A 24,699-nucleotide genomic window follows, 5' to 3' on the forward strand; every position below is an offset into this window, starting at 1 on the left:
TCACAGAGATGGCTGAGAAGACAGGGCCCACTGACACCAGCTCTCTGACAGTGTTTAGGAGGCCCTCGAGGCACATTTCAGCAATGCCAGTTCACACAGGAGCTGATTGTCTTCCCTCAGCTCAGTGTAGTTTTTACCAGGTTAACCCTGGGCAGAGCTTTAACTACCTTTTTCCCAACTGGACAGGTAACATAGAGCAGAAGTTACAGTGAGTATTTCCAGATTTCTCTGCAACTCCCCTGTAAATCCAGACCACATCACTCAGCCCTTGCTCCTTGGAGGAGGTGCAGCCTGTAAAGCTTTAGGAGCTGCTGCACTGGTAATGCAGCACGTGTGGATGTTTCAGAACCAAAGAGCCACACAAACTGTGGGAAGTAGGCCTGGAGCCTGCCTGCCTCTGCTGCATCCACGCCAGAACAGGATGGCACGTGCTCTCACAGCAAGCACCTTTTCACTTTTTCCTCCAACCTCCAGCAGCAGCACAAAGCTTCAGCTGTATTTGACTCAAACCAATGAGCCACCCTTCAGATGCATCTCACCTACCTGGAGGATCTTTAATGCCAGGGATTAGTGTCACAGTAGGAAAAAGGAGATGAACTATCCTAAATTTAATCTGTGCTTACTTCGTGTGTAAAGAGAAGAGCTCCACTGACTTAGAGAAGATTTGTCAGTTTTTACTCAGAATGAATTCAGCTCAGATGAACATCCCCAGCTCTGCTGCACCCTATGCACACTCCCTGTTGTAAAGGGAGTGCTTGATGGTACCACCTTTGAACAGGCGATACCAAACACAAGGCATGAGTTTAGTGACACCCCAAAAAACCCTTCCAGCACATAAGCTGTTTAGAAAAGGCTAAGCTTGTAAATTAGCAAAGTCAAAGCATGATGGTACAAAACCTGAGGGAGCAGAAGCTGGTTGTTCTCTCCAGCAGAATAAGCATGGGGTGGGGGGAAAACAGGGACATCTGGAAAACCATGGGGGTGCCTTATTCAGCAAAGCACCAGTATGTGCGTCAGCATCCACCTCAAAGCAGCAAAGCCCTTAAAGCCCAGAGGAGTCAGGTTTGCCAGAGCCAGGCCCAGGCACTGAGCTGGAACCTGCCACTCTGGGGAATGTGGGAAGATGGATGGGATGTAACATTCACCACCTGCACAGACCTAAGAAGAAATCACAGGGCAATCAACAAGTAATGAATTAATTCCAAGTATCCGTGGCACTTTCTGTTATACCCACAATCTCTTATCTTGACTGAAATGGGGCTGGTCTTACCTTTCCAGGGCTAGTCTTGGGACTTGGACTCCCTGGCATTTATTTCCCATCTGTCCATCACAGAAGGATCATCTTAGATTTTGAAAGCATGAAATAATTCAGTTTCTGATTAGCTTAAAAAGGGACCAAAGGCTGGAGTCACAACCACTGGGCACAAAGGGAGCAAACTATATACAGACATCAACCTTCCCTTTTACCAACACCCATGAAGGCTGAGAAGCACCAGAAAGCACCTGCTACAGCATCCCTGAAGGGCAGATGGAGAAAGGGCAATGTACTGCTTATAGAAGGTCCCCAGGTTCAACACTGGACATCAGAACATTGTTCTGAGGCAGCACAATAGCTCTCCTATCTTGCCCTCTCCTGATGGGCAAGAGACAGGAGAACAAGGTCCTGAAATGGCAGCAGTGAGACCTGAGCCCCAAAAATCTGTCCCTGCATGAATGACAGATCAGGGAGAGGGAATTAATTACAGCAGGGAAGGTGGCCCTCACCCTTCCAAACAGACTCCAGCAAACCTTGTCCCTCTCTTGCTCAGGTCAGTGGTTGCCTGAGGACAGGTGCAGACTTGCCAGACTCTGTGTATGGGACGTGGTTTGATGCTGGGAATAACTCAGGGACAGGGGCTGAGCACCAGCAAGGAAAACACAGGAGCAGGGTCACCCTGCAGGACTGCATGTGGGGCAGCCCTGGCCCCACCTTGATGGTGCACAAGCAACAGGGAAGGTGCCTGTTCTCTAGGGAATGGGATCAATCGTTACCTGAGACATGCCAAGAAGCATTTCCACACAAACACGCCAGAAACGTTAGCAGCCAATACAGCTTTCCACACTCACGGGTTGACAAGTTTGTTAAGCAATTCTACCCCACTCCCAGCCCCAAGTACTCCTTGGTAACTCACCAACTCCCCTTTACTTGCAGGGTGCTGTCCAGGAGTCTCTCAGCCTTCGGTTGGGACAATCCTGGCCATGCTACAGGAGCACTCCATGCCGCACACAGTCCCTAGCTCTATCCACTGGGAACCCAGCAGATGGTTTGCTAATGCTGAGAGACATAGACTGGGGTGGCTGGCAAGCCCTTTGGTTCCTGTCCAAAAGGTGGACAAAACTTATGCTACATTTCTGGTGAAAAAAGTAATCAGGAAATTGTCATCAAGTCAGTCAGATATTCTTCCATCCCACTAAACTTAGACATTGCAAAATGGAGATGAATTCTCTCCCATGATAGCTATTAACATACAAAGGCTGAAGTCAGCCCCTACATTTTGCTGCCTGGTATGCATTCCAAACTCCACATGTTCTCATATCCCAGTAACACAAGAGGGTGAGACAGCAGCAGAGGAGCAACAAGAGTAACCACCAACATTCCTCCCATTTTGTTTCAAAGATAGGAAGTTATATTAAAAGAAAAGCTTCTACTATAACATGCTGCTTGAGCTTTCACTATTATTTAATTTTAGCTCAAAACATTTAAAGGTAACCATTTTTAAAGCCCCTGGCTTTTGTAGGACTCAGGTTTCCCACTAAACCAACAGTAATATCCACCCATGCCCAACACACCCACACCTGGGCCTCTCTGGCTCAGCTTCCTCACTTCTGGTGAACTTGACAGGGGCCCACTTGGAATCCAACTGACTAAAAACTCACATGTTGCTCACAAAAAACTCTCCTACCAAAACACACCTGTTTCTAACCCAGCTGCTCCTGCAAAAGCTTCAGCAGAGCTCAAGGGCTGTGAACACCTGGTTCAGCATGGAGGGGTCTGTGCAGCACACAGAGCTCAGGGCACCGCAGCAGCACATGTGCCACACAAGACAACAAGATGGACTGATGGCAGTGTGTCACAGGTGGGTGGGGCATCAGACACATTTTCAACACTTAACATGCATTCAAAACCCCCTAAAGTTTCCCAGCTTTATGCTCATTAAGCAGTAAATCAAACTCTTCTTCTCCATTTCCTCTTCTGCTATAAAATCCCTTATTTGGGTCTCTACTGCAGAGCTATGACTTCTTTCTCTGCATAGCCTATTAACTAATTGAGAATAAATTTCTAAATGTAAACCAATTGAAAATAAAATTAATAAAAACATAAAAACACAAGAATCAGTGAAAATGAAAATGTCAAAAACAAATATCAAAACCAAAGAAATTTATTTCTGTCAACAAAAATACAGAATACAAAATGACACTGGTCCCATGGGCCCTCTGAACGTACTAAAGACAGGCACAGGCTGCTGCAACCCCAGCCAAAGCTGCTCTGCTAATTCATAAGGATCTCCATTTGCACCAGTCTTGCGTTTGTGTCTCCCGATGTTCTGTATGGGATCATCCCAGCAAACATTATCAGTGCACGAGCTTGAGACTGAAGTTGCTAAAAAACAGAAAAGCAAAGTACAGTTACCTTAGTATAAAAAAAAAATAGAATGGAAGCTAAGTTAGACATGAGTTAAACACTTGCCTCTTCAAACAAGCACATGTAATCTTTATTTCTCAGAGCTGCACTCTGGAAAATGAGTCTCTGCATTTCAAAGAAAATCCAATTATTCCCTTTTCCAAGCATTAAAAGCATGTCAAGTTACCCTTCTGCTTAAAAAATAATCCCATTTATTTGAAAATAACTAAGAAAAAACATTTTCAGCAATGTGGGGCATTGCTGTACTGCAACAATCTTGTAATTTCTGCATGAAGTGGCCTTTCCCAGGGCAACAGGATTCTTTCCCACCTTGCAAAATATAAAGTTGATCCTGTTGAAATGCAGCATTAATGTTCTCAAAGCAGCAGCAGTAGAAGTAAATCAGAGTTGTACACACACCTGGAGATCTCCAGCATTACCTAAAACATACCAATCTCCTCAAAGGCTCCTCAGGCCAATAACACAATGAAAGCAGAGGCACCAAGCCCACTCAGACCTCACCCAAAGCAACCAAACCCCTTCTTGCACACCAGAAGACTACAGAACAGCTGAAGGAATCCAGGAATAATTTGTTTCATTTGTTAAAACTGTTATTAAAGTAAAAGGAAAATCATTCTGATAACTGGTAGGAGTCAGGAGAATACAGAAAACCCAAATCTTTGTAGAAAACTGTTCAGACTGCTTTAATTGCTAACAGGTGTTTCTAATTAAATATTAAGCATCTCAAAATTACGGTACTAGAAGATCCCACTGTTCAAATCTTGCTTTCACCTACTGACTGCAGGGAAAGCCAAAGGTTTTTAGGTTGCCGTTGGCACATGGATGGTAAAACTGACAGCAGGAACTTACAAACTGAGAAGTGAAAAGCCCATTCCACGGTTGGGAACTGTTATAAACACCATCCCTGATCCCTCTTTGGGCAATTCCACCCCTTTTTCAGGGTGATATTAAATCAGTCTGTTATTCAACAGCCACAGAGCAGTTTTGGAGGCTGATAATGGAAAAGCTGGGAGAGTTTTCCCAAGACTGACCTAATTGCTAACATCTCCCAGGACAGTTTCCCTCTCAAGCCGTCAGTTACCACCAATGCACTGGCAACTTGACAAGGTGGCCTGGAAATCACTCATTCTGTCCCACTCACAGTCTCCCATTCTGCTCCCAAATGCATTACACAGTGAGACCATGTAATTTTGTCTAGGCTGCTGCTTTGCAGTGGAGATCAAACCAGGTGGTGGATGAAAAAAAAAAGCATGTCAAAATGTCTGACTCTTTGGAGTTAAAGTATTAAGAGGCAAAAACTCTCAGCATGACTAAGAAGGGCTGAGGAGCAGTGTGAGTTACTGTTCTCTTTCTTTACAGTTGCAATGATACCAGAGCTGGCCTATTTTTAAAAATCAAAACAATACTTTGGGAAGAACAAACAGAGGTTTGCAGAGGTTAAGAGCAGCCTGGAGGTCTAGATGTTCTATTGGCTGTAATTACTTAATGAATGTTCGAGTTACTTGCGATTTTAAATAAGACCATAGATAATAAAAAAAAAAAATAATTCCATTCCATTCATGACCTAATTTTGCCAAGATAACGCCCTTGGGCTGCTCCAGAGAGTTCACCACCCCTGACTGGGGCAAGGAGCATATGACATAGCTGTCATGCACTCACAGCATCTGGGTCAGGGCTGTCACCACAGCCATGGTTTCCAGCACTGCAGGCTGGGCTCCCTGCAATCTCTGCCTGAAATCTGACAAAATGAATCAGGCCAAGTGGGACAAGACTTTGCTCCCTCATTCTCAAAATGAATTAATTATATACATAAAGGAAAAAATACTCGAAACACAGCTTGGGTGATTTAATTCTGAAATAAACACAATGCAGAAATGCCAGCTCTGGCCCCAAACGTGATCTTTTCTAAATAAAGCCCAGTCCATCTCTGAAGTGAGACAGGAGATGTTTAGCAGAGAGCATTACTGGGTTCAGGGGGGGCTCCAGCAGTACTATTCCTCTCCATCCTGCCCTTGGTGCCAGGTCCATGCTGTTCCTTCCAAAGTCCCACCCATGGCAGCAGGGTGGTTGCAGAGCAGTACTTGGCACCAGAGGGCAAATTCAAGAGCTCTGCATTCCTCTCTGGGGGACGCTATTCCCTGCTATGTGGAATAAGCCTCAAAGTTACAAACAGCAACTATCTTTTCTTCTGATGATCAGAGGGATCTGAATCTGCCTGTTCTGATGGACCTAAAGAAAAGCCAGGGATTTCAACGACCTATTCAAAGAAAGGGAAATTTTCACTTGCATTGTCTACTGGGAAATGTGCTGAGATCATTAAAGCTTCTGAAAGGGCCTCATTTCCCCAAAAATTTGCTTCCCCAGAGAATATGGAAAAGCTGCCCTTCTCCCAGGGAAGTTCAGAAGAAAAATTCTTGTCACACACAGCCTGCTGAAGCTCATGTCTGCCATCTCTGTCCAGGTGAATGAGATTTTGCTAAAGAAACACTTCTCTCCTCTCACCTGCAATGCCTTCATTTCTTCCCACCATGAAAATTGCCTAAGTTTCCTCCCAGCTGAAACAATCTAGATTCCCTGCTCCTGCAGTCTTGGAAGAAATTCCTCAGAGTAAGAAAAAAGAGGAACACATGCTAAAGCCATTCTTACCCTACCTTCCATGCTCATGTCTGGTATTTTTTTGCACATGCAAATCTTTAGGCAGATGGGAGTTACAGGACGGTAGATTTTTTTCTCTTGCTAATCCTATATTAGCAGATTTATGCTCCCTTGTGACACTCCAGTCACATAGCTGATCTCTCATCCCCTCCCTGACAGCAGGTGCAGCGGACACTTGTCTCCTCTGATGGCTAAGCACAGCTTGTACTGCACATGGCAGCCAGAGATCCATGACTCAGAAATCCCGTGCTCCCAACATCACTGACACCCTGCTGCCATGAGATCCCATCACAAGGCCAGAAGCTTGATTAATAAAACTTGAAGCCTGAGGAAAATAAAACTTTCAAGGGCTTTTAGCAAGGTACATCATCAGTTCATCTCCACAACTGTGACAGCACGAGAGTGCAGAGCACATTTATGAAGCGGAGTTGACACCGAGCACGCTGTGGATATGATACAACATCATGGTGGCTTCCTTCCACATAAACCTCTGCCAGCAAAGCTGCTAATCCCATCCCCAATCAGCCCATGGTATTCATCCTGAGCCGACACCTGACAGCACTCCACCCCTATGGAGATGGTAAATCCTTCTACATGAGGCGTAAGACTAAAATCACAAAACCAAAATAAACAGCTCACTTGGAAAGCAAGGAGCTGAGGCACTGCTTGCTCAGTGCCAAACTTGTGAAGACACACAGCAGGTAACAGATTGTGTTAGCCTGGGACTTCTTCACACATGCAGAGTTTAAGGTGGGAGAAGTCCAAGCAGCATGTATCCTTCTCCAGTGCTGCTGATCTAGAGTATAAGCACCACTCTAAGGCAGGATCCTGTAGCTCTCACAGGCTGTGCCCCAAAGGCAAAAGCTGTACCATCACCTGAGCCTTTTATTTTTCTATGTAATTTAAAAATGCTACTAAGATTTTTACAAATATTACAATTTACAGATCAAAGCACTTCTGCAGCTGACTAAAGCCTGGAATAGAGCTGGCTATGGCCCAAGTTGGTTTTCACTCTCAAAAGGAGTTGATATTTGTTTTCTAATCTGTTAAGACAGGATGAATGGTTTGGCCTTGGTTTCCAAGTGCCTGCAGCAGCTTTAGCTTAAGAGTTACAAGACCAGACCTGACTGGAGTTTAGCTGTGAACCCTTCTGCTCAATTCCACATGTTGACAGGTGGGTGCTCACAAATCTGGCTGTGCCATTGAAATGCCACCTATTCTGCAGCTTGCTGAAGGTGGAGGCTCCCATCAGTGGCTTGGGGAAAAGCCTCTACACCAGCTCAAGCAGTGAAATCAGACCCACTGTTGTCAGGCATTTCAACAGCAGCCAGACCAAGCACTGCTGCAAGGTGCCCACTCCTCTGCAGAGGCAGCAGAACAATGCTGGCATTCATCAAGGGGATGTGCTTGAACATCTTGGTGCTTCACCCAAGAACACAAGCTGAGGGGAAGAGTCAAGGAAGGCCGTCCCACCAGAAATGGGCACTTACTCAAATGAAAGGAGCGGCAATCAGGTGCTTGAAAAACAACTACTCAGTTGTCAAGGCAGCAACATCAACCATCCTAGAGACACTGCATTGGCCCCATCTGCTTTACTATCAAAGATTCCACTAAGAAACAAAGTGAACACTTGTTTTCTCTTGCTAGGAGGTGAATATAGGTGCAGTATCTCCATTAGCTCAACGTCATTCAACATCATAGACTCAGAACAGCTTAGGCTGAAAGGGACCCTAAAGACCATCCAGTTCCAACCTTTCTTTACACAAAGCTGAAGGCATCAGAGACTAGCCTTGAGACTAAGTAACTGGACAAGCTCAGTAGTCCAAGACTCTAAGTAACTGAGCAAGCCAAAACCAAGACCATTAGAGATTCACAGTTACTTGAGGCCCAATCTCTTGAAACCAGCAGAATAGGATATAGGAAAACTTGTCAGACAGTGAGGATTATATTCTTACCGAATCTCTGTCTTCCATTACCCGCTGGGGTCTGGCAGGAGTGGTTGGGCTTGTGCCTTTCATCCTCTTATATTTGGTGAATAAAATATTCATGGTTGCAAGCAGGACCTCAGATAAATTGTGTTTGATCTACACAAAAGAGGAGAAAGAAAAAGACACATTGCAGCAAAAGGAGGTTGGCAGAACCATTAGCCTTACTATACAGGTTCCTGTAACAGTCATACATGTAATGGTTACCCCTGCTATGACTGCTCCATCCAGCAGAAACACTACCCAGAGCTTTGAGACAGACATGCCCAATGGCTGCACCTTCATGTTTGATAGCAGCAGGTCAGATAAAACGCAAAGCACCCAAGTACACACAACCACTGCCTAAAACAGAAGTGTCACCCTCCAGTTAAAACAGTTCAAGAGCAGTAACAGCTTTCCACTGTGCTTCATTTGATAATACACAAATCCATTAATTCCTGTAATTTAGAGGGAAGGAAACAAACACCCTACAAATGCTTAGCTAGCATTAAGAGCATGGAAGAACTAAGTCACCAGCAAGTTAAAAGTTTTCAATATTCTGAATTCTTGAATCAAACTCAGTAAGTTCAGGGAGGCTCAGATCTGCAGATGCCTTCTTCAAAATGGCGACAGGATTTCTGGGTAGGGAATTCTAGTGCTCAAAAGAGCAGCATTAAGGAGAAAAAGTTGCAAGCAAAGAGTCTACTTGTATGAAATCAAAATAATCTCACCCTTTTTCTCTGCTAAAGAATAAAAATGATGAGATGACAAGGTTTTAAGATCCTTTTAACAAAGCAAAAAGCTTTAGGAAGCTAAACCCAAGACACGACTTACTTCATCGCTGAAATTCCGGAAGGCAGCAACTCTCTCCTTGACACAATCTTGGCTAAGAGGTACGAGCTTCAGGCGTTCAATAATCTTCAAAAAGTAAAGCAGGAATCAGGACAGATAATCAGTGTTCTATGTACCATATACTAATAAAGGGTGGTTTTGAAGTATTAATGAAATGGTTCTGTTTCCATTCAAGAGAAATAATTTCATTGTCATTCACCGGTTTATCTCCTCACTTTGTTGAGCAACAGGAATATTTTGTTCAATGTCTACAAAATAGCTCCAGGAAGATCATCCTGTTTATCACACAACAGGGAAGAAAGACCTTTCTAAATTCCTAAAACATTGCAGTCCCTTCTAACTCATTAAATACAATTTTTAAAGTGATGTTATTTGAGACATTCTGGGCTTTCAAGGGCATTAGGAAGGCTACACTTCAAACAGAAATCTTGAAACTTACATCAAAGGCCCTGTCAACGTGACCAGCGTGATATTCATCAAAAAACGTGATTAAGTCTAGCAGAAGGTAGAATGTGGAGTCAATGGATTTCTTTGCACTTATCCCCTGCGCTTTGTACCTGAAAGAAATTGTGTTACAATTTTATTGTGCAAAATGGCAACCATTTATAACTGTGCCCTTCCAGTCCTTGGAAGTGGAGACATCAAACTCAAGGACAGAGGGCATTTAACAAAGGACAGCTTTCATTTTCCTTAACCAGGAGGTAGAATTTTCACAGGTTGTGGCTTTTTAAAAACACTGTTAAATCACTTCCAGTTTTGCATCAAATCCAGCATTTGTTTCCTTTAAAACATTGACATTTCCCACATTCATGGGGAAACAGTGCCAGGCAGCAGAGACCTGCAAGGCAAGCTCTGTACCAGGCATGTTTAACACGCTGTTTTACAGCAGACAATCCTCCAGCGCAACTGCCTGCTTCAGGCAAGAAGTTAGGACTTAAAGAGGGATTAAGAGCTCCTGCATGCTCCTGGGAGCTACACTGGCTATGGGATGAATTGGAAGGCTGCCTGCTCTCACTCCTAACTGCATGAGGCCACAAAGAAGCTCCTTCCTCAAGGTTTAACAGCAAGAGTGGTGCTGCAGATGAAGAAACCAAATAGCCTCTTGGCCTTCTTGTTGGGTGTCTCCCCTGTTCCAAAAGCATCACAAGAACACAAAGGAGAAATGCTACATCCCCACAGCACTGTCATCAGGACAGTACACAAGGAAAAGCCCTGTCTTACATTTAACTGGCAAGAAGATGTGCTAGTCAGAGCTGCTCTGGCTTTGCAATCGCTGAGGTTTGCAGCTGTGAAGCGGCATTATTGTGCAGTAGTATTTAGTGCCTTCAGACAGATCAAACCACGTAGCAAACCCAAAAAGCCCATTACAGCCTTTGCTGAAGCTTTAACTCAAGCCATAGATTTAATTCTCTTTAATGTCTGCCACCAAATCAGTCTCTCACTAAGTCAATACGGCACCAATTTTCACTTGATCCCAGCCTTGCTAAATGAAGGAAAGGCTGACTAGAAGCAGTGACTGGCAAATGCCACTTATCAAAACAAGAAAAGCAAAGGCCTCTGATGGAAATCAATACATTTCTGTATTTGTCTTCCCAATTTCAAAGTGCTGGCAAGTGGGCTTGGTTTATTTTTATTCTCTCTGCAGCCCAATGGTTGATAAAGACTAGTAAGGCATTTCTCACGTGGATCCACATTTTGCTCTAGCAAAATACAGGAATTGTCCCTGGCAGTCACTGTGACAAGATGCACCAAGAGGTGACAATTTTAAAAAATCATGGACATATTTTGCAAAACCAGCCTTTCAGAATCAGGTTATTCCTAACTTCTAGCTGCTAATGAATCTTGAGCACTGGTGTCTCTCAAGCACGTACCCTATTTAGTATACAGACATGGCAGGGGACATTCTTTTTAGTTGCTTCTTTTCTTTTCTGGACACCACACAGTACTTGGCTAATATAACAGGCTGTGAAAATGAGGTCCACTGCTTGCATTAGCCATCCACAGTTCATCTTAAATACTTCCTTTTTAGCTTTCATTAAAGTAGCAGTTTTCAGACAGCTACTGAGCTATTGTTACAACTCAGAATTACTGGGTTTGTAGCTCTCTCAATACTATTTTGAACAAGTGAATTGCACGCGGCTCTGCGACTGTTACAATATTTTGCTCTAAAAATAATATAAAACATACAATTCATGGTATTTATTGCTCCTTAACAGACTATCTCCAGCTGGCAATCCTGATTCACCTACAGATAAAACTTCTTGCCAAATTTACCTGACCTGCCCCTGAAGATTTCTGGTTTCAGTACTGCAAGCCATCATGAGCAGGACAGGGTAAATTCTGACCTCTTCTTTGTCTTTCTAATTATACTGCTGTGGATGCCTCAGTCCAGCCTGCAGAAACAATGTCAGGAACTAATACCCACAGCACTGTCAGTCCCAGGTCAGGTCGAGGTGAATCACCCAGTCCTGCCCTTACCTGAGTCTTACCTCTCAGCAATGGAATGGGCCATGTTCTTCAACCGCTCCTTGTTTGACTGGGGAGTGCTGATCTGGGGAACAACTGGACTAAGGAGCTTGTTCATCAGTTCTAAAACTTTGTCAGGGTTCTGTTGGCATTAAAGGCACACAAATAAAAGGAGCATGATGGAACTTGGTGTTTAATCTCACTGAAGAAGCAGAAAAGTCTCATGCAGTGGTGCCTAGTGCAAGCCCAGAGCCACTTCCCTCCCATAAAGAGTCAAGATTATATTAGCAACATAACGCTGCTGGCTCACGAGAAAAAGCATTTCCCCCTAGTTTTTCTCTAAAACAGTGGTTATGGTTGTATCCACTTTTATTTCAAAAGGAAACAAGAGTACTCAGTATAATGCCCAACTATTTTAGACTTCAGTTCGACATCTATGAAATTGGAAGAGTACATTCCAGGTAAATAACTTCACTAGACAGAATTAAATCAAGCGTGGAGCACTCTCTTCAAAAGAGCACCTTGATCAAGAGCCACAGTGTCCTTAATCAGAATCCCTGGAGCACAATCCATCTGGATTTCCTAACTAAAACACCTCTTCATGCAGCCTATGGCTCTGTTCTTCCAGCAGCAGAACTAAGCTCCTTGAATAACAGCAATTCAATCTCAAAGATGAAATTTAACCTCCTAATCACAGGGAGAATTGTTTAGAAGGTAAAAAGGTGAACCAAGTACATACTTAAGGCAGCACACTAGACATATACCTTTGCAAGGTCATAGAGTTTTGCAGCTTCTTCAAACAATCCTTTATTTTCTGCTGCAGAAGCCACTTTGTTAATAATGGATTTTGTGTCACTTGTAAACTTGTCTATCACTCCAGGCTAAAGAGGTGAGACAAAAATGAAAAGAGAAAGAGGAATCAGAAGGTTTAAACACTCCAGAATATTCTGTCAAGGCAATGAATATTTCACATGTTGGCTTATGATTAGAATGGCCTGTACATTTCCATGGGAATGTGCAAAAGTGAGACATTAAAAATAGAATGAGCTCTTGCAAGAGGGACTGTCTCCTAAATGGAGCCAGCACTGAGACATCCTTGGTTTCTAATTCATTCCAAATGACCCAGATAAAATAACTCAAGAGTTTGATCTGTTAATTGCTGATGACACATTACAGAGAAGAAAACACAAAAGACTTCAGCATATTGCATTCCAGGGGCTCCAGGGATGCAGTTTGTTTATATTGGCATGACAGGTTGTGAGTGAAATCTCACACAGATAAATGAAAGGGCAACAAGAATTTTAAAACAAATAATAAACATGTAGAATAAAAGAGGTGAAAGACTCAAGAATATCTGGAAATTACTGTAGTTGAGGATACAAAAATAAGACTATATAATCTAGAAGAAATTATTTTAAACTTCAAATTGCTGGTTTCTCACCAAAAAAAGGTACAAAACAACAAAATATTTGTAAAGATTATCAAGTTACCTTGCTCTTTTGTATGCAATCTCACTGCTTTTGAAATGACAAAATAAAGACATCTAAAAGAAATTCCTGCCAGAAATAACATTTCCCCCTATTTTTGACAGCAGCAAGACCCCTAATCTTAAAATTAAGATGTAAATGATTCTGCAGTCTGATTTACAGAGAAATCTTCCAAAGTTGTCACAGCAAACAGAAAAACTTAATTGATTATCTAAAATTTTCACCATTTGCATGCACTCTCCTCTTTCCAGGTAAAACCTTGAGGTTTCCTTTATCTTCTGACTGTGTAATCTTACATTTTACTTTTAGGTAACTGCTTTTACAGTGGCAGTAAGGTCCATCACATCTAAAAATGGCTGAACTTTGATCCAATACTTGTCCTCACCTATAAGAAGGTCAGATCAGCTGTGGCTATGGTTGTGGTCCAACAGCCCTTACTCCTTTAGTTATAAGGACTTTTCAAGAGCTGCGATACTTTTCTTCTGAGGTGAATGAGGATGTCATAGACAGTTTTCACATGCACACCTCAGTTAACAGAACACTCTCACACACCCACTTAAATTAAACTACATTTCCTAGCGGGAAGATGAAATTCTGATCTCACTCAAGTTACCCAATGCCATTTGCTTCTTCAGTTACACCAATTGTCTAGAGGGACATAGTCTGCCCTGCAGTTCCTGACCTGCCATTTGTTAGGGCAGGTCATAGATTATTTTGTAAAAGGATCTCATACCTGGAAAACTTGAATGTATTCAAACACAGTAATAACTTGGCTAGTGAAAAACAAAGAGAAGCAAGACTACTCATAACTACTTTGGGAATCATACGTAGGTTGTATTTTATGTAAAACAGAAACGTAAATTGTGAACTCACCTTCCTACTACCATCTTTTTCCAGCTTTCCAAGAATCATATCAAACTATATCCACATAGATGCAAAGTAAGAAAAAAAAGGAAACAAAAATAGAGATGAATTGCACATATTTAATAACATTTATTAAGTACAAAGATGCAGTCATGGAATGAAAAACAGTGACCAATGTCCAAAGCATTTGTAACTAAGTAACAGGCAAAAAGACACGATTACATAAGGCCATTCTGTCATCTAGGTCTGCATCTGGCAGAAAGAGTAAGCAACTATAAGACTGTCCTGACTAATAAAGATTTTAATGAAGAAATGAATTTCAGTTTAACCGAGGAAGGCAAAACATACCTCTCTGCTTTCAATTACTATTTCACTAACGCAACGCAAGAACATATTCTCTCCTTGGCTGTCCTTCTCGTTCCTATAAAAGAAGGAGAAAGAGGAAGGTATTCCTGTTTCTGAGAACTTTCCAGATAAGAATAATGAAGCAATAATAACCAGGAGAAAATCTAAAGACATGTATTAGCTCCTACCTGAGAAAGTAAAAGTACTGCAGAGCTTCCCTTGGATCTGTTGACTCAAACTTACGGGTGTAAAGCATCAAAAGCCGCACAAAATTTAGACGTCTGACACCAGGAGGGTCACCAGCTTCATGGCTTACTGCAATGTCAGAAACAACACTGTCAGAGAATCTAATGCCAGGAAAACTCTGATCTTCATCTCAAATTAGTCAGGACCATGATCCAGAGCTCTAATGCAACTAAAACAATTAACTTTTATGAGATTGTTCTGATAAATGTTACTTGTTCAATCACATAAACCTGCAGTTTCTACAGGGTACTCTGAGGGCTAAGAAAATGTTCCCCTATTGTAAAGTAAATAGGACTTACATAGCTGTGCACTCTGCCCAGATGATTTCAGGAGCAATTTTAACTCAAACAGGACCAAAGCAACATGAACAGCGTGACAGCGCAAGCGCTCTGTCCGGAAAAGAAAAGCAATTGCAGCTTCAAACTGTGCTGTCAAGAACAACACTTGGAAGTAGAGGAAAGGTGGCTGGTTCACTGCAAAATGTGATTCACCTGAAAGAAAACACAACACGTAGCATTTTTACATCATTTTCATGATTTTGCAATCAAAGATGACTGACAGTGGATGCTTCCTGTCACAGTGCATTGTTACTGTTTATTAGGTGCCAGCCGAAATAAACACGGTACACAAAACTGAATTCCTAACCACACATCAGCAGCTCACCTACAACTGTTCCACTGCAAATTTATCAGGAAAGACCACAGCATAAAGACATATTCAAAAAGTGAAACAGAATAAACAGTTACTCAGAAAAGTTTTCAGACAACAAACCATCAACTCTGATTGACTGCAACAGATTCTCTAAAGACCACAACTTTTTGTCTTCAGTTATACTTATGCCAAGTGGTACAAATAATGTTAAAAACCTGGATTTTCCTACTCAGTGACACCAACAGTAGCTTACTTTATTTTTTAACCACACGTTTTTATCTGAGTGATATTACAAACTGGAAGGCTGTGGAGAATCAAATTCGGTATGTTTTGGACAGTTACACGTGACTTAATTTTAATTGATTGGGAGACTACAGGAAAATGTATTCTGTAGATGTTCTTAAAACCTTCTGAAGTGGAAGGAACTGTGACTTGGGTACCCAGAAATTTGCTTGAAATACTAATTTAAGGGAAAAAATGAACATCAGATGCACACAGAGGAAAAGCTTGGAAATACATGCCTACATCAGGTAGTGACTGCTTTACTGTTCTGTATTCCTAAAGCTGGAAGTTCTGCTAAATGACTTTTGCATATTTATGATGAGAGAAAGCAATCCACAACTAATGGATAAAGGAGAAACAGCAGCAGTGTTGTTCACAGATGAGTATTAATCCTCTGGATTGCTGGGAAAACACGGGACTCATTCATCATGTCTTACTGAAGTCTGCCATGACTCTGGGGAAGCAGGCTTCCATGGACACCCCAAAGGTGCCTGTCACTAGTGGAGAGCTGTAGAGTTTTTGTGCAGTCTGAGGTTTGTGTAATAACAGCTAGAAAGTGTCCTAAGCACAAAAGCAGAGCCCCAAGTAAGACATCACTCTGTGGTTTCTCACCATAGTCTTCCAGCAGCTGCTTCTGGAACTGTGATAACGTTAGTCGGTCCTGTGGGGAGCTCGTGCCACCATCATCAAAACACACCTGGTTCAGCTAAAAAACACATCCAAAAAAGAGAAGCACAGATATTTCCCCTTGCACAAGCAATGCACTTAGAAGATATTTATTCCACCTGAGCCCCTCCTAGGCTTTGACCAACTGACTAGAAACTGCATCTAGTCACAACATCAGCTCCATCCACTGCTGGGAAGCAAAGATGCCTAATGCAGCAACAGCTGAATTCTCTGCAGATATAACCCCAGGGTTCCATATCTGTCCATGGCAGCAAACTCTGATGCTGGGACTCTGAATACTCTCAAGCAGCATTTTTTGCCACAACTACAATGTTAACAAATCCATCATTCTACCACCCTTTTTCTGATAAAGGAGAGAAACAGGTACCAACCAGTATCTATCATGCCCTCACCAAACCTGTAAGGACTTCAGAGACACTGACACCATTGTCTTTGGTTAATTGACACTGACATTTCAGCCATCCACCCAGGAAGGAGAATTCAAGGAATCCTCACTGTAACAAGCTAATAGTACTTCTAAAAACAGCTGACAAAGATCAGTGTCGAATGAAGAACATGACAGTTCCAAAGACAATTGTACCCAAACTAACACCTGATAGTACAGAGGGTTACAGAACAGCCCTGGGATTCAGGTTCCCAGCCCTACATTATCTTCAAGGTCAAGTCACATGCACTACATTGATGCAAAACACCAGATCTAGAAGCAGGAAGGGTAGCAAAGCAGTGGAGAAATGTGGTACCGTTTAGACTGTTCTTAAAAAAAAAACAAACACCAGACTTACTTTTAGCCAAAGATAATCTTCTGTTTTATCAGCAACTTCGCTCTGGTTGTCTGTAATGTCACAACGCCCAATAATACAATAAACAGCCCTTTTGTAGGGGTCAGTGTTATTTCTCAGAGCTCGTCTGTAATGAAGACGCAGTTTATTTTCTGTGGCAGGAGACAGTCTAAGGAAAAGAAAAGATTGAAGGAAAAGACATGAAACCCATTTTCCCTGTATGAGGAAACCTGGATACAAATCAATGTAAATAGGTCCATATCCACAGCAAAGGCATAATGACAGTAAGCACTGGCCAATATTTCTTGCACTTCCTGTTCATATCTGTAGGTAAAAATTTTGCACACATGAATTTAAACCCATAATTAATGTTATGAAGGATCATCTTCAAATGCTTACTGCAGGGGAAGAAAACACATATGACAGTCTCTTTAGGGGTACATTAATACTGTGGCAATGAGCTATTTTTGTCTGACTCTGCTATTGCATCACTTCAGAAAAAGAGCTCACAACATCTTTGGAAGACTTTGTGTTAGTAACTAACAAGTGAGCAGGTCATTGTACCATGAGATCTTTTAGGAGAGACTTTCATCATTATTAAACACTGTCATCATGTTCTTTGTCATTCTTTTTTTCTTGCGACCTCTTGTTGAGAATTTTACAGAATTTAATCTCCTAGACTAAGGCATTGTTTGTCAAATCCGTAGGCAGACCACCTTTTCAGAGCTGTAACAAAACCAAAATAAATCAATTATGTTGTATCTCATAAAAGTGTTTGTAATGAAAACAGTGACAGAACCTTCAATGAGGTTTCTGCAACAACCTTGATATAATGAGCACTCCTAGCTACTCTCTACAAAACAGGTTGATTTATAGAAGAATACCATGGCATACAATACTTGGTAAATGGCACTTGGATTTGTATCCTTTCAGTTTATTTTGTTAGCTTGGTTAGTTATATTTTGTTGGTTTGTTTGTTGGGGTTTTGTTGATTTTTATTTTTTAATTCATTGCAAGTGGAAAGATAGAAAAGAAAACCACTGTAGAGTTCAGAGTACGGCACTAACTCAACCACTTTGCAATCACATCAGCAGCAGTTCGGCCAATGGCCTCTGTCTAGTGCTGGACAGCAAAAACTGGAAGAGGAGAATAAACACAAGAAAGATTTGAGAGCGAGGCCTCTAAAGGCCTCTAACAAACACAGCTTGCATTTCCTGTGTAGCATTCTTATGAAAACAGGTGTAGTAAAAAGTGTTCCCCAAAGGAAATTCAGCTAAAATAAGCAACCGGGGAAATAAAAAGATACAGGACTCGTGAAAGCAGATTAAATCTGATCTACTACATGCCATATCCCACTGTTACACCAGGCTTATCCTTTTGTAAAAAAGTAAAGCTACACCACACTGTATTATTTTTGAAATGTAAATTTTTGAATATTTTCAAACAACTCTTTCTCTGTTGAGATTTCTTGACTTCAAAGCCACAAATTAAATATGCAAACTTCTACATGTAATTTAGGTAGGTAATATAAACATCAGGCAGCAATCACCACCAGAAGAGACCTGAGCTTCTTGTACCAAGCCACTGATTATTTCACTACTCCCCAGTAGCAGATCATTCCTAGTTCCCAATTACCTTCTGTCTTTACTGTGCATGTACTCTTGGAACCAGGTTTTGAACTCTCCCAGTTGGTGCTGTGCCCGTTTCACCACGTGCATGGCTGCAGTCAGATCTCCACAGCGCATGCAGTAGTAAATCAGTGCCCACACAGGATGTCCTTCCACCTCACCATCCTGAAAAGAAAGTAGGACATACCTAATTTTTTCATAAAAGCAACATATTTGAATGATTTTTCTTTATCCTTTGCCTTATTCATTATTTCTGCCCTTATACCCCCACTCTGATTTTGGTAAAAAATTCTGTTTGTTACAAAAGCCAGAGGTCATGAGGGCTAAGTCCTGGGAAAGCTCTGCACATCTCAGCAATGAAAGGTGTGATTCTCTTCTGCTTGCCCAGATTTCAGTTCGGAGGGAGGTTCTGAGAATCCCAGAATCAGCGTATGGTATCCTCCCCACCCACAGGGGATGGATTTGGATTAGGCCATCGAGGTATTAAAAACATTTTTACTGAAACAGAAAGATATTAAACTAATTGCTGATCTCAGCAGGTAAGGAAGAGACAGCTAGACTTAGCTGTGTGCCCTCCAATGTTATCATTTATTATTTCTTCATTTAACTTTTAAATTTAATTTTTCAACCCAGACTGCCTATCTGATAATTCTGTAGATGCACAGCTATGCACTTTCTACTTCATGCAGGTAAGAAGGGTTTTACCCAGATTCCTAAATAAAAGGCTCAGGCTACCATTCAGATGAATTCATTACACATTTGGTGATTAAAAAACTGGTTTCACCATCTTACAATAAATGTAAAAAAAGAGAAAAAGCAAAACAGGGAGATTAAGTTACTGCTTTTTTTGAACCTTCATAATGCATCTTAATTTTTGTTTGTTGATTTCTAAGATGACCCCCCAGAAGACACCATAATTTCTAGAATTTAGAACTCAAGCTACTGAGCACCCAACCATACTTTGGGACTAGGTCTGAACTCAGGAGTGATTTTGTCTGCCATCTCCCATTTTCCTAGTGAAAAATTCTAAAGAAGGAGTAAGAGTCTGCTGCCCTAAAAGCAGCTTAAACAATAAAAAAGCCACTGGAGGCTGCACTGGTTTCCCTCTGTACTGGGGCAACAAGATTTGTGTTATCATTTTAGCTCGGCTGCTGACTGTGCTGGCTGGACATACCTGGAGACCAGGGACAGACGCCGGGAGTTTGATGTTCAAGAAGCTGCGGACCAGTTGGTAGGTCCCTGGGACTCCACCCAGCTGAGCCTGGTGCAAGTTCCCAAACACTGTCACAAAAGTGTAATTTTTGTAACTGAAAAACAACACAAGCAAAACAAACATGAACCTGCCACAAACCTGCCACAAAAACATCCACTGACTTTCAGATGTGACAGAATTACCAATTTAAAGCAAATTAACTCAATGTTCAAACGTTATCATTACAACAAAATGAGCCAAATTTTCGGTCAATTTAAGAAGATCCTTGTATTTAGCAGTCTCAGAAGATATCATGTTTTGAGTCTGTGCTGGACTACTCCAAGTTCAACTCTCTATTATGAAGTTCCTCTTATTAGATTCTTGTAGTACAAAGTTAAGCTCAATTACATAACTGGCAAAAAGCCTTTCCATCCTAATACTTTAACTCTCAATCCTATCATGAAAGAACAATTAAATACCACAGAAGTGTTTGTCCCTCCTCCCTGCCCTGTGGAAAAATATCAGCCCTAAGGCTATGGACTTACCAGAAGGAAATCCCAGAGAAAAAGGGAATTTAGAGAAATATAACTGATAATGGCAGCTTTAAGAACACCTTTTATAATTACACATCAGAGCATATAATCAAGGCAGATCAATTTAACCAATACTCATGTTTTGAAGCCGGAGTCTCAAAAATTTGTACACTGAAGGAAGACCTATGTAAGCAGCATCAATAAATGACATTAAGTTCTTTTTCTTTCTCTGCAGCACATGCTAGACTTGTGCACCATCAGAGTATAAATCTGAAAGACTGTGTAAGCAAGTATCAGAGTATCTTGGTAACTAGAATTATAGCTGAGGCAAGTGCATGCTCCTCAGGGCTTAAGATCACAGTTGCTCCAAAGGAACTAATGCATGAACAGCTGTGAGTGGCATTACATCTCTTCCATATATGAGTGAGGGGCTGGCAAGGCATGGAAACACTCCAGTATTAGCCAATTCCCACTAGGAAAGAAAAGCCATGAAGCAAGGCACAGCGTATGGGCAGGCTTTTAATTAAAAAAAAAAAAAAAATCAAGCCTAAGAGGCCCTAATCTCCCCAGCTGGGAGCACTGGGGAAGTACTACATATAACTAATTCCTAACTTCAGTTAGCAGTTAATGGCACTGTGAAAATTTAGCAAGTTGGATATGTGGCAAATCAGGCTAAGAGTCACTGGCTCATCGCACTCTGCTGAGACCGAGGAGCTGGGAACAGAAGATCCTTCCGATGTGTCAGTTCCTCTGTGCACAGGCAGCAGCCACCACCACCCCCGGTGACACTGAGTGCTGATGAGGTGTGACAACCAACTGTCACGGCCAAGAAGAGGCTGTGCCAGGAGTTGAAGGCATCTCTTCCCAGAGTGCTGCGTCAGAGCACAGCGCTTTCTGTGCTCCGATGGCATCTCTATGTTCCTAACAAATGCCCACATACTACCCTGCAGTTATTGCTTGCATGGGCTGGAAGAACCTGCTGGTATCACATTGCAGCTGCTAGAAAAGAGACACTGCAATATCCACGTGTGCAGTTAACGGGCATTTGGCTTTGGGCAGCTTCACAGCTTGCAGTTCTCTGAGAACATTACTGGTCAAGGAGCTTAGGTCCCCATGGTACCTGCTAATACACACAGCAAACCACTTTATACAGTCTGGAAATCACTGCTGCATGTCTCAACTTCAGCTTCTTCACATTCTCCAAAAACTTTTCAGTGTAGAAATGGCATGATCAGAACTTGAGTCACTGCACCAGGTTTGTCCCCATGCTGTCCTCATGGGCGGCTGACAGCAGCCAGCAATCAGAAAGCGAGCATATAGAAAAGAGGATATTCTTTTGCAGAAGGGAAACAGTTCACTTTCCACAAGTGAAAAACCTTCACGTATCACCATGCATATATAGAATATTTATAAGCAACAAAAAAGAAAGAATAGAAGTCTTTGCATCTTCTAAACAACCTCCCCACGGATTCAAGGCCTTTTTAACTAGAACACTGTTAAACTAAAACAGTTTTATATTTAAGTGGCTGCTCTAAGCCCTGCACAGTAAAAAAGACATGCAAGAGACATGTCTGTGAGCAGCACGAGGTAGCTGACTCTTTATGTGCATTACAAAGTCATTCTGGCTTATCATTAGGGAACTCTATTAAACTGTACCCAGAGCACCCACCTTACCTTTCCTCCAGGTAGTGCAGAGCGTGCCTCACGAACTCCATGCGCACCTCCATGTTGGTCCGGACTTTCAGGGCATCACTGGCAGGAACCAGAGTGACGTCGGTCATTTGTTTCACCATGGCCCACATCTCGGAGATGTTCTATAAACAAGTCATTCCAAGCCTCAGCGATTAGTACAGAGATGAACAAGCAACACTGCTTTGAGCTACATGGTGTTTTGATGCTTAAGAAAAGCGTAAGAACACAAGAGTAAGTCAGTATAGATTTGTAACGGAGATAGTGGACACAGTCACGAAGGAAATCTGCTTCTGTCCTGCGGAATTCAAATTTCACAGGCTTTCTTGCATAATTCTTGTGGAAGAAGATGGCTATAAATGTTGTACCTGCAGTTGTTCCCAAGAATTGACAGCTATTTCCAAAACTAGGCTGGGTACTTGGTAATCAGTCTCTTGCTCATTTCTAGTTCACATTTCCCACTTAATAAATACCACAGCACCATCAGCTTTCCATGTAAGCAATGGCTCTAGCTGCTGCTGGAAAGCTGTGCGATCAGCTGAGATAAGAAGCATCAAAAGGACATTGATCACTTGGACAAAGGCTCAGTTACAAATAAAGGTTGAAAACCATCCAGATCTGCTTGTTTACAAGGATACAAGATCGTATCAGTGTCTACAGGACTAGGGCGTCCCTGCTGAAATGGTAAAATACTGAGAACTAACAATGTTCACTTGGGCAAGGGCAGCTCTTTGATCTCAGTGCTTCAAAGCAGTAAGAACACTGAAACTCCCCATGCTGCCCCTTGCAAAACAAACAGAGCTGTTCAGAGCAAAGATGCACACATCTGTAATTCAGATCTGATTGAAGAATTTGCCCCTCAGCTTCTGAGCAGTTTTTTGCTCTCCCCATTTGCACAAGTTTTTTCATAGCTTGACCCTCCTGCAGTATTCTCCTCCAGACATTTCTCCAAGGTTTGTGCATTTGTTTTCTTTTTTGGGGTGGATCAAGGCAACACAATTAAAGGAATAGAAAAAAAGAAAAGTAGACAGATCATTAATTTAAAGTCAATCCTAGGGGTTTTATGCTTTGCTATGGGAGCCTATTTCAGCTCTAGCAGAGATTGATTGAGGACCCTTTACCTACAACTAAATACCTTCAAAGGACATTAAGAGACCACATTTTGTAAGCCAAACACAACAGAATCTATTTAAAATTAAAAGCAATTTTTCCCTCAACAGCTTATCACTTATGATGGGACACCAGGTTCGTTTCTTTTTCGCTGTGTTAAGAAATTTTCACCATGACCAACTTCATCGCAGGTGGGGCCTGCTGTACTGGAGAAAATTCTGGTATTGCCTCTGTGTTTTCTGTAGAGCCATGCAATTTTTTTGGCAATATCAGTATTTTTTCCTCCAACGTAAGCATGCTGTTAATCACAGCCTGAAAACAGCTTAAATGCATTTCCTTATATTAACTCACTGGCAGTACCTTATCATCCAGGCCTGCAGTAGCAGCACAAAGGTCCACCAGGTTAGGCTGCAGATGTCCATTCACTATCTTCTCATTATAAATATAAATCTAAAACATAATTAAAGTAAGCATGTTTAACAATACATATTATGCTCCGTTCCCTCCCTAGCCACAGCAGCAAAATCTGAACCAGGCTTCAAAAACAGTGTTCCCAGAAAGTCCCTTTGCTTCCCTCCCACATCAGCCGCTTCCAATCCAATGGTAGAGGAACAGGCATCAGCATCACCCAAGCCTCCATAACTCCTCAAAGCCCCAGGCCTGCCTGAAGGCCAGCAGCAGCCCAGCTGTTCAGGGGTTCCGCATGGCAGAGCACTGTGCTGAATGCCCTGTTAGACTAATTGCAGCTAATTGCTGGAGGACAAAGATTCAGAAGTGACCTGACAAGTGGATGGCTGTGATATTCCCCTGCATGGCAGCCTCCTACCTGCTGATGTGAAAGAAACAGGATTTTGCTGGTTTGTGGCAGTATTCAGGGAAATCTGACATAGGCAAATGAACAGAAATCTGACCCTTCAGAGCCTGCCCTTAAACATATACACACACCTCCCTGTTTTAACTCTTGATCTTAACTGAGCTTCGTCTACTATTGTTTATTCTACTCTCAGTCAAAAGACCTTCCACTACGTCCAAAAATAATAATTCTCAGTGCTAGAAAAACAACGCCATTGTACTTTAACTCCCTTTGGCATGCTCCACTACAACATGCCCAGGGTGCAAACAAGATGTGGAGCTTAGGACTGCAAAGAGAATGCAGCATTAGTGAAATCACGTCCGTGGATGTCACCATGTTCCTGTGAGACAGTCTGAGCTATCCACGAAGAACAATTAATCACTTCAGTGTAATTAAAACACACTTCACGGCTGCTGATAAACTGAAGCAGCATGGATCTCCAGGTCTCCTGCGTGACCTGCAGGTCTCCCAACTCCCCAGTGAAGCCACAGGAGCCTCACACAGACTGCTGACACTTGGTTATTCTTGAACTGAGGCAGGCTGACATAAGGACAGCTCAGCCAGAGTTTCTCTGGAGCCCTTGGTGGGAGCACATGGTGACTGCACCAAGTGTTTTGGCAGCAGAAGGCTGGCCACAAACACCACATTTCCAGGGCACTTCGCAGCAGTCTGTGCACAGCCTGTGACCCTGACAAGGGCCCATAGGCCATGGTGACCCCACAGCTACCCCAGAG

The 24,699-nt window shown here is 42.3% G+C and overlaps 1 protein-coding gene across 4 annotated transcripts in view; it reads right to left on the bottom strand.

Annotated features, from left to right (window-relative positions):
* Positions 1 to 3,403: 3,403 nt before the first annotated feature.
* The window catches only part of NUP93 (nucleoporin 93), a 78,895-nt gene continuing 57,599 nt past the window's right edge, over positions 3,404 to 24,699 (bottom strand). For all 4 annotated transcript variants that reach the window (XM_069026709.1, XM_069026711.1, XM_069026710.1 and 1 more), the window contains exons 7-22: positions 23,473 to 23,562; positions 21,988 to 22,127; positions 19,763 to 19,895; positions 18,596 to 18,753; positions 16,964 to 17,129; positions 16,107 to 16,200; positions 14,861 to 15,052; positions 14,504 to 14,630; positions 14,319 to 14,391; positions 13,980 to 14,024; positions 12,384 to 12,500; positions 11,643 to 11,761; positions 9,593 to 9,710; positions 9,136 to 9,219; positions 8,293 to 8,421; positions 3,404 to 3,640 (exon numbers count right to left, since the gene is read on the bottom strand). In XM_069026709.1, coding sequence (XP_068882810.1) covers positions 3,530 to 3,640; positions 8,293 to 8,421; positions 9,136 to 9,219; positions 9,593 to 9,710; positions 11,643 to 11,761; positions 12,384 to 12,500; positions 13,980 to 14,024; positions 14,319 to 14,391; positions 14,504 to 14,630; positions 14,861 to 15,052; positions 16,107 to 16,200; positions 16,964 to 17,129; positions 18,596 to 18,753; positions 19,763 to 19,895; positions 21,988 to 22,127; positions 23,473 to 23,562 — 1,896 coding nt within the window. In that variant the 3' untranslated portion in view covers positions 3,404 to 3,529. The remainder of the gene's footprint in view (positions 3,641 to 8,292; positions 8,422 to 9,135; positions 9,220 to 9,592; positions 9,711 to 11,642; positions 11,762 to 12,383; positions 12,501 to 13,979; positions 14,025 to 14,318; positions 14,392 to 14,503; positions 14,631 to 14,860; positions 15,053 to 16,106; positions 16,201 to 16,963; positions 17,130 to 18,595; positions 18,754 to 19,762; positions 19,896 to 21,987; positions 22,128 to 23,472; positions 23,563 to 24,699) is intronic.

This window comes from Aphelocoma coerulescens, chromosome 11 (assembly GCF_041296385.1).
Source record: "Aphelocoma coerulescens isolate FSJ_1873_10779 chromosome 11, UR_Acoe_1.0, whole genome shotgun sequence".
Lineage (NCBI taxonomy): Eukaryota > Metazoa > Chordata > Aves > Passeriformes > Corvidae > Aphelocoma > Aphelocoma coerulescens.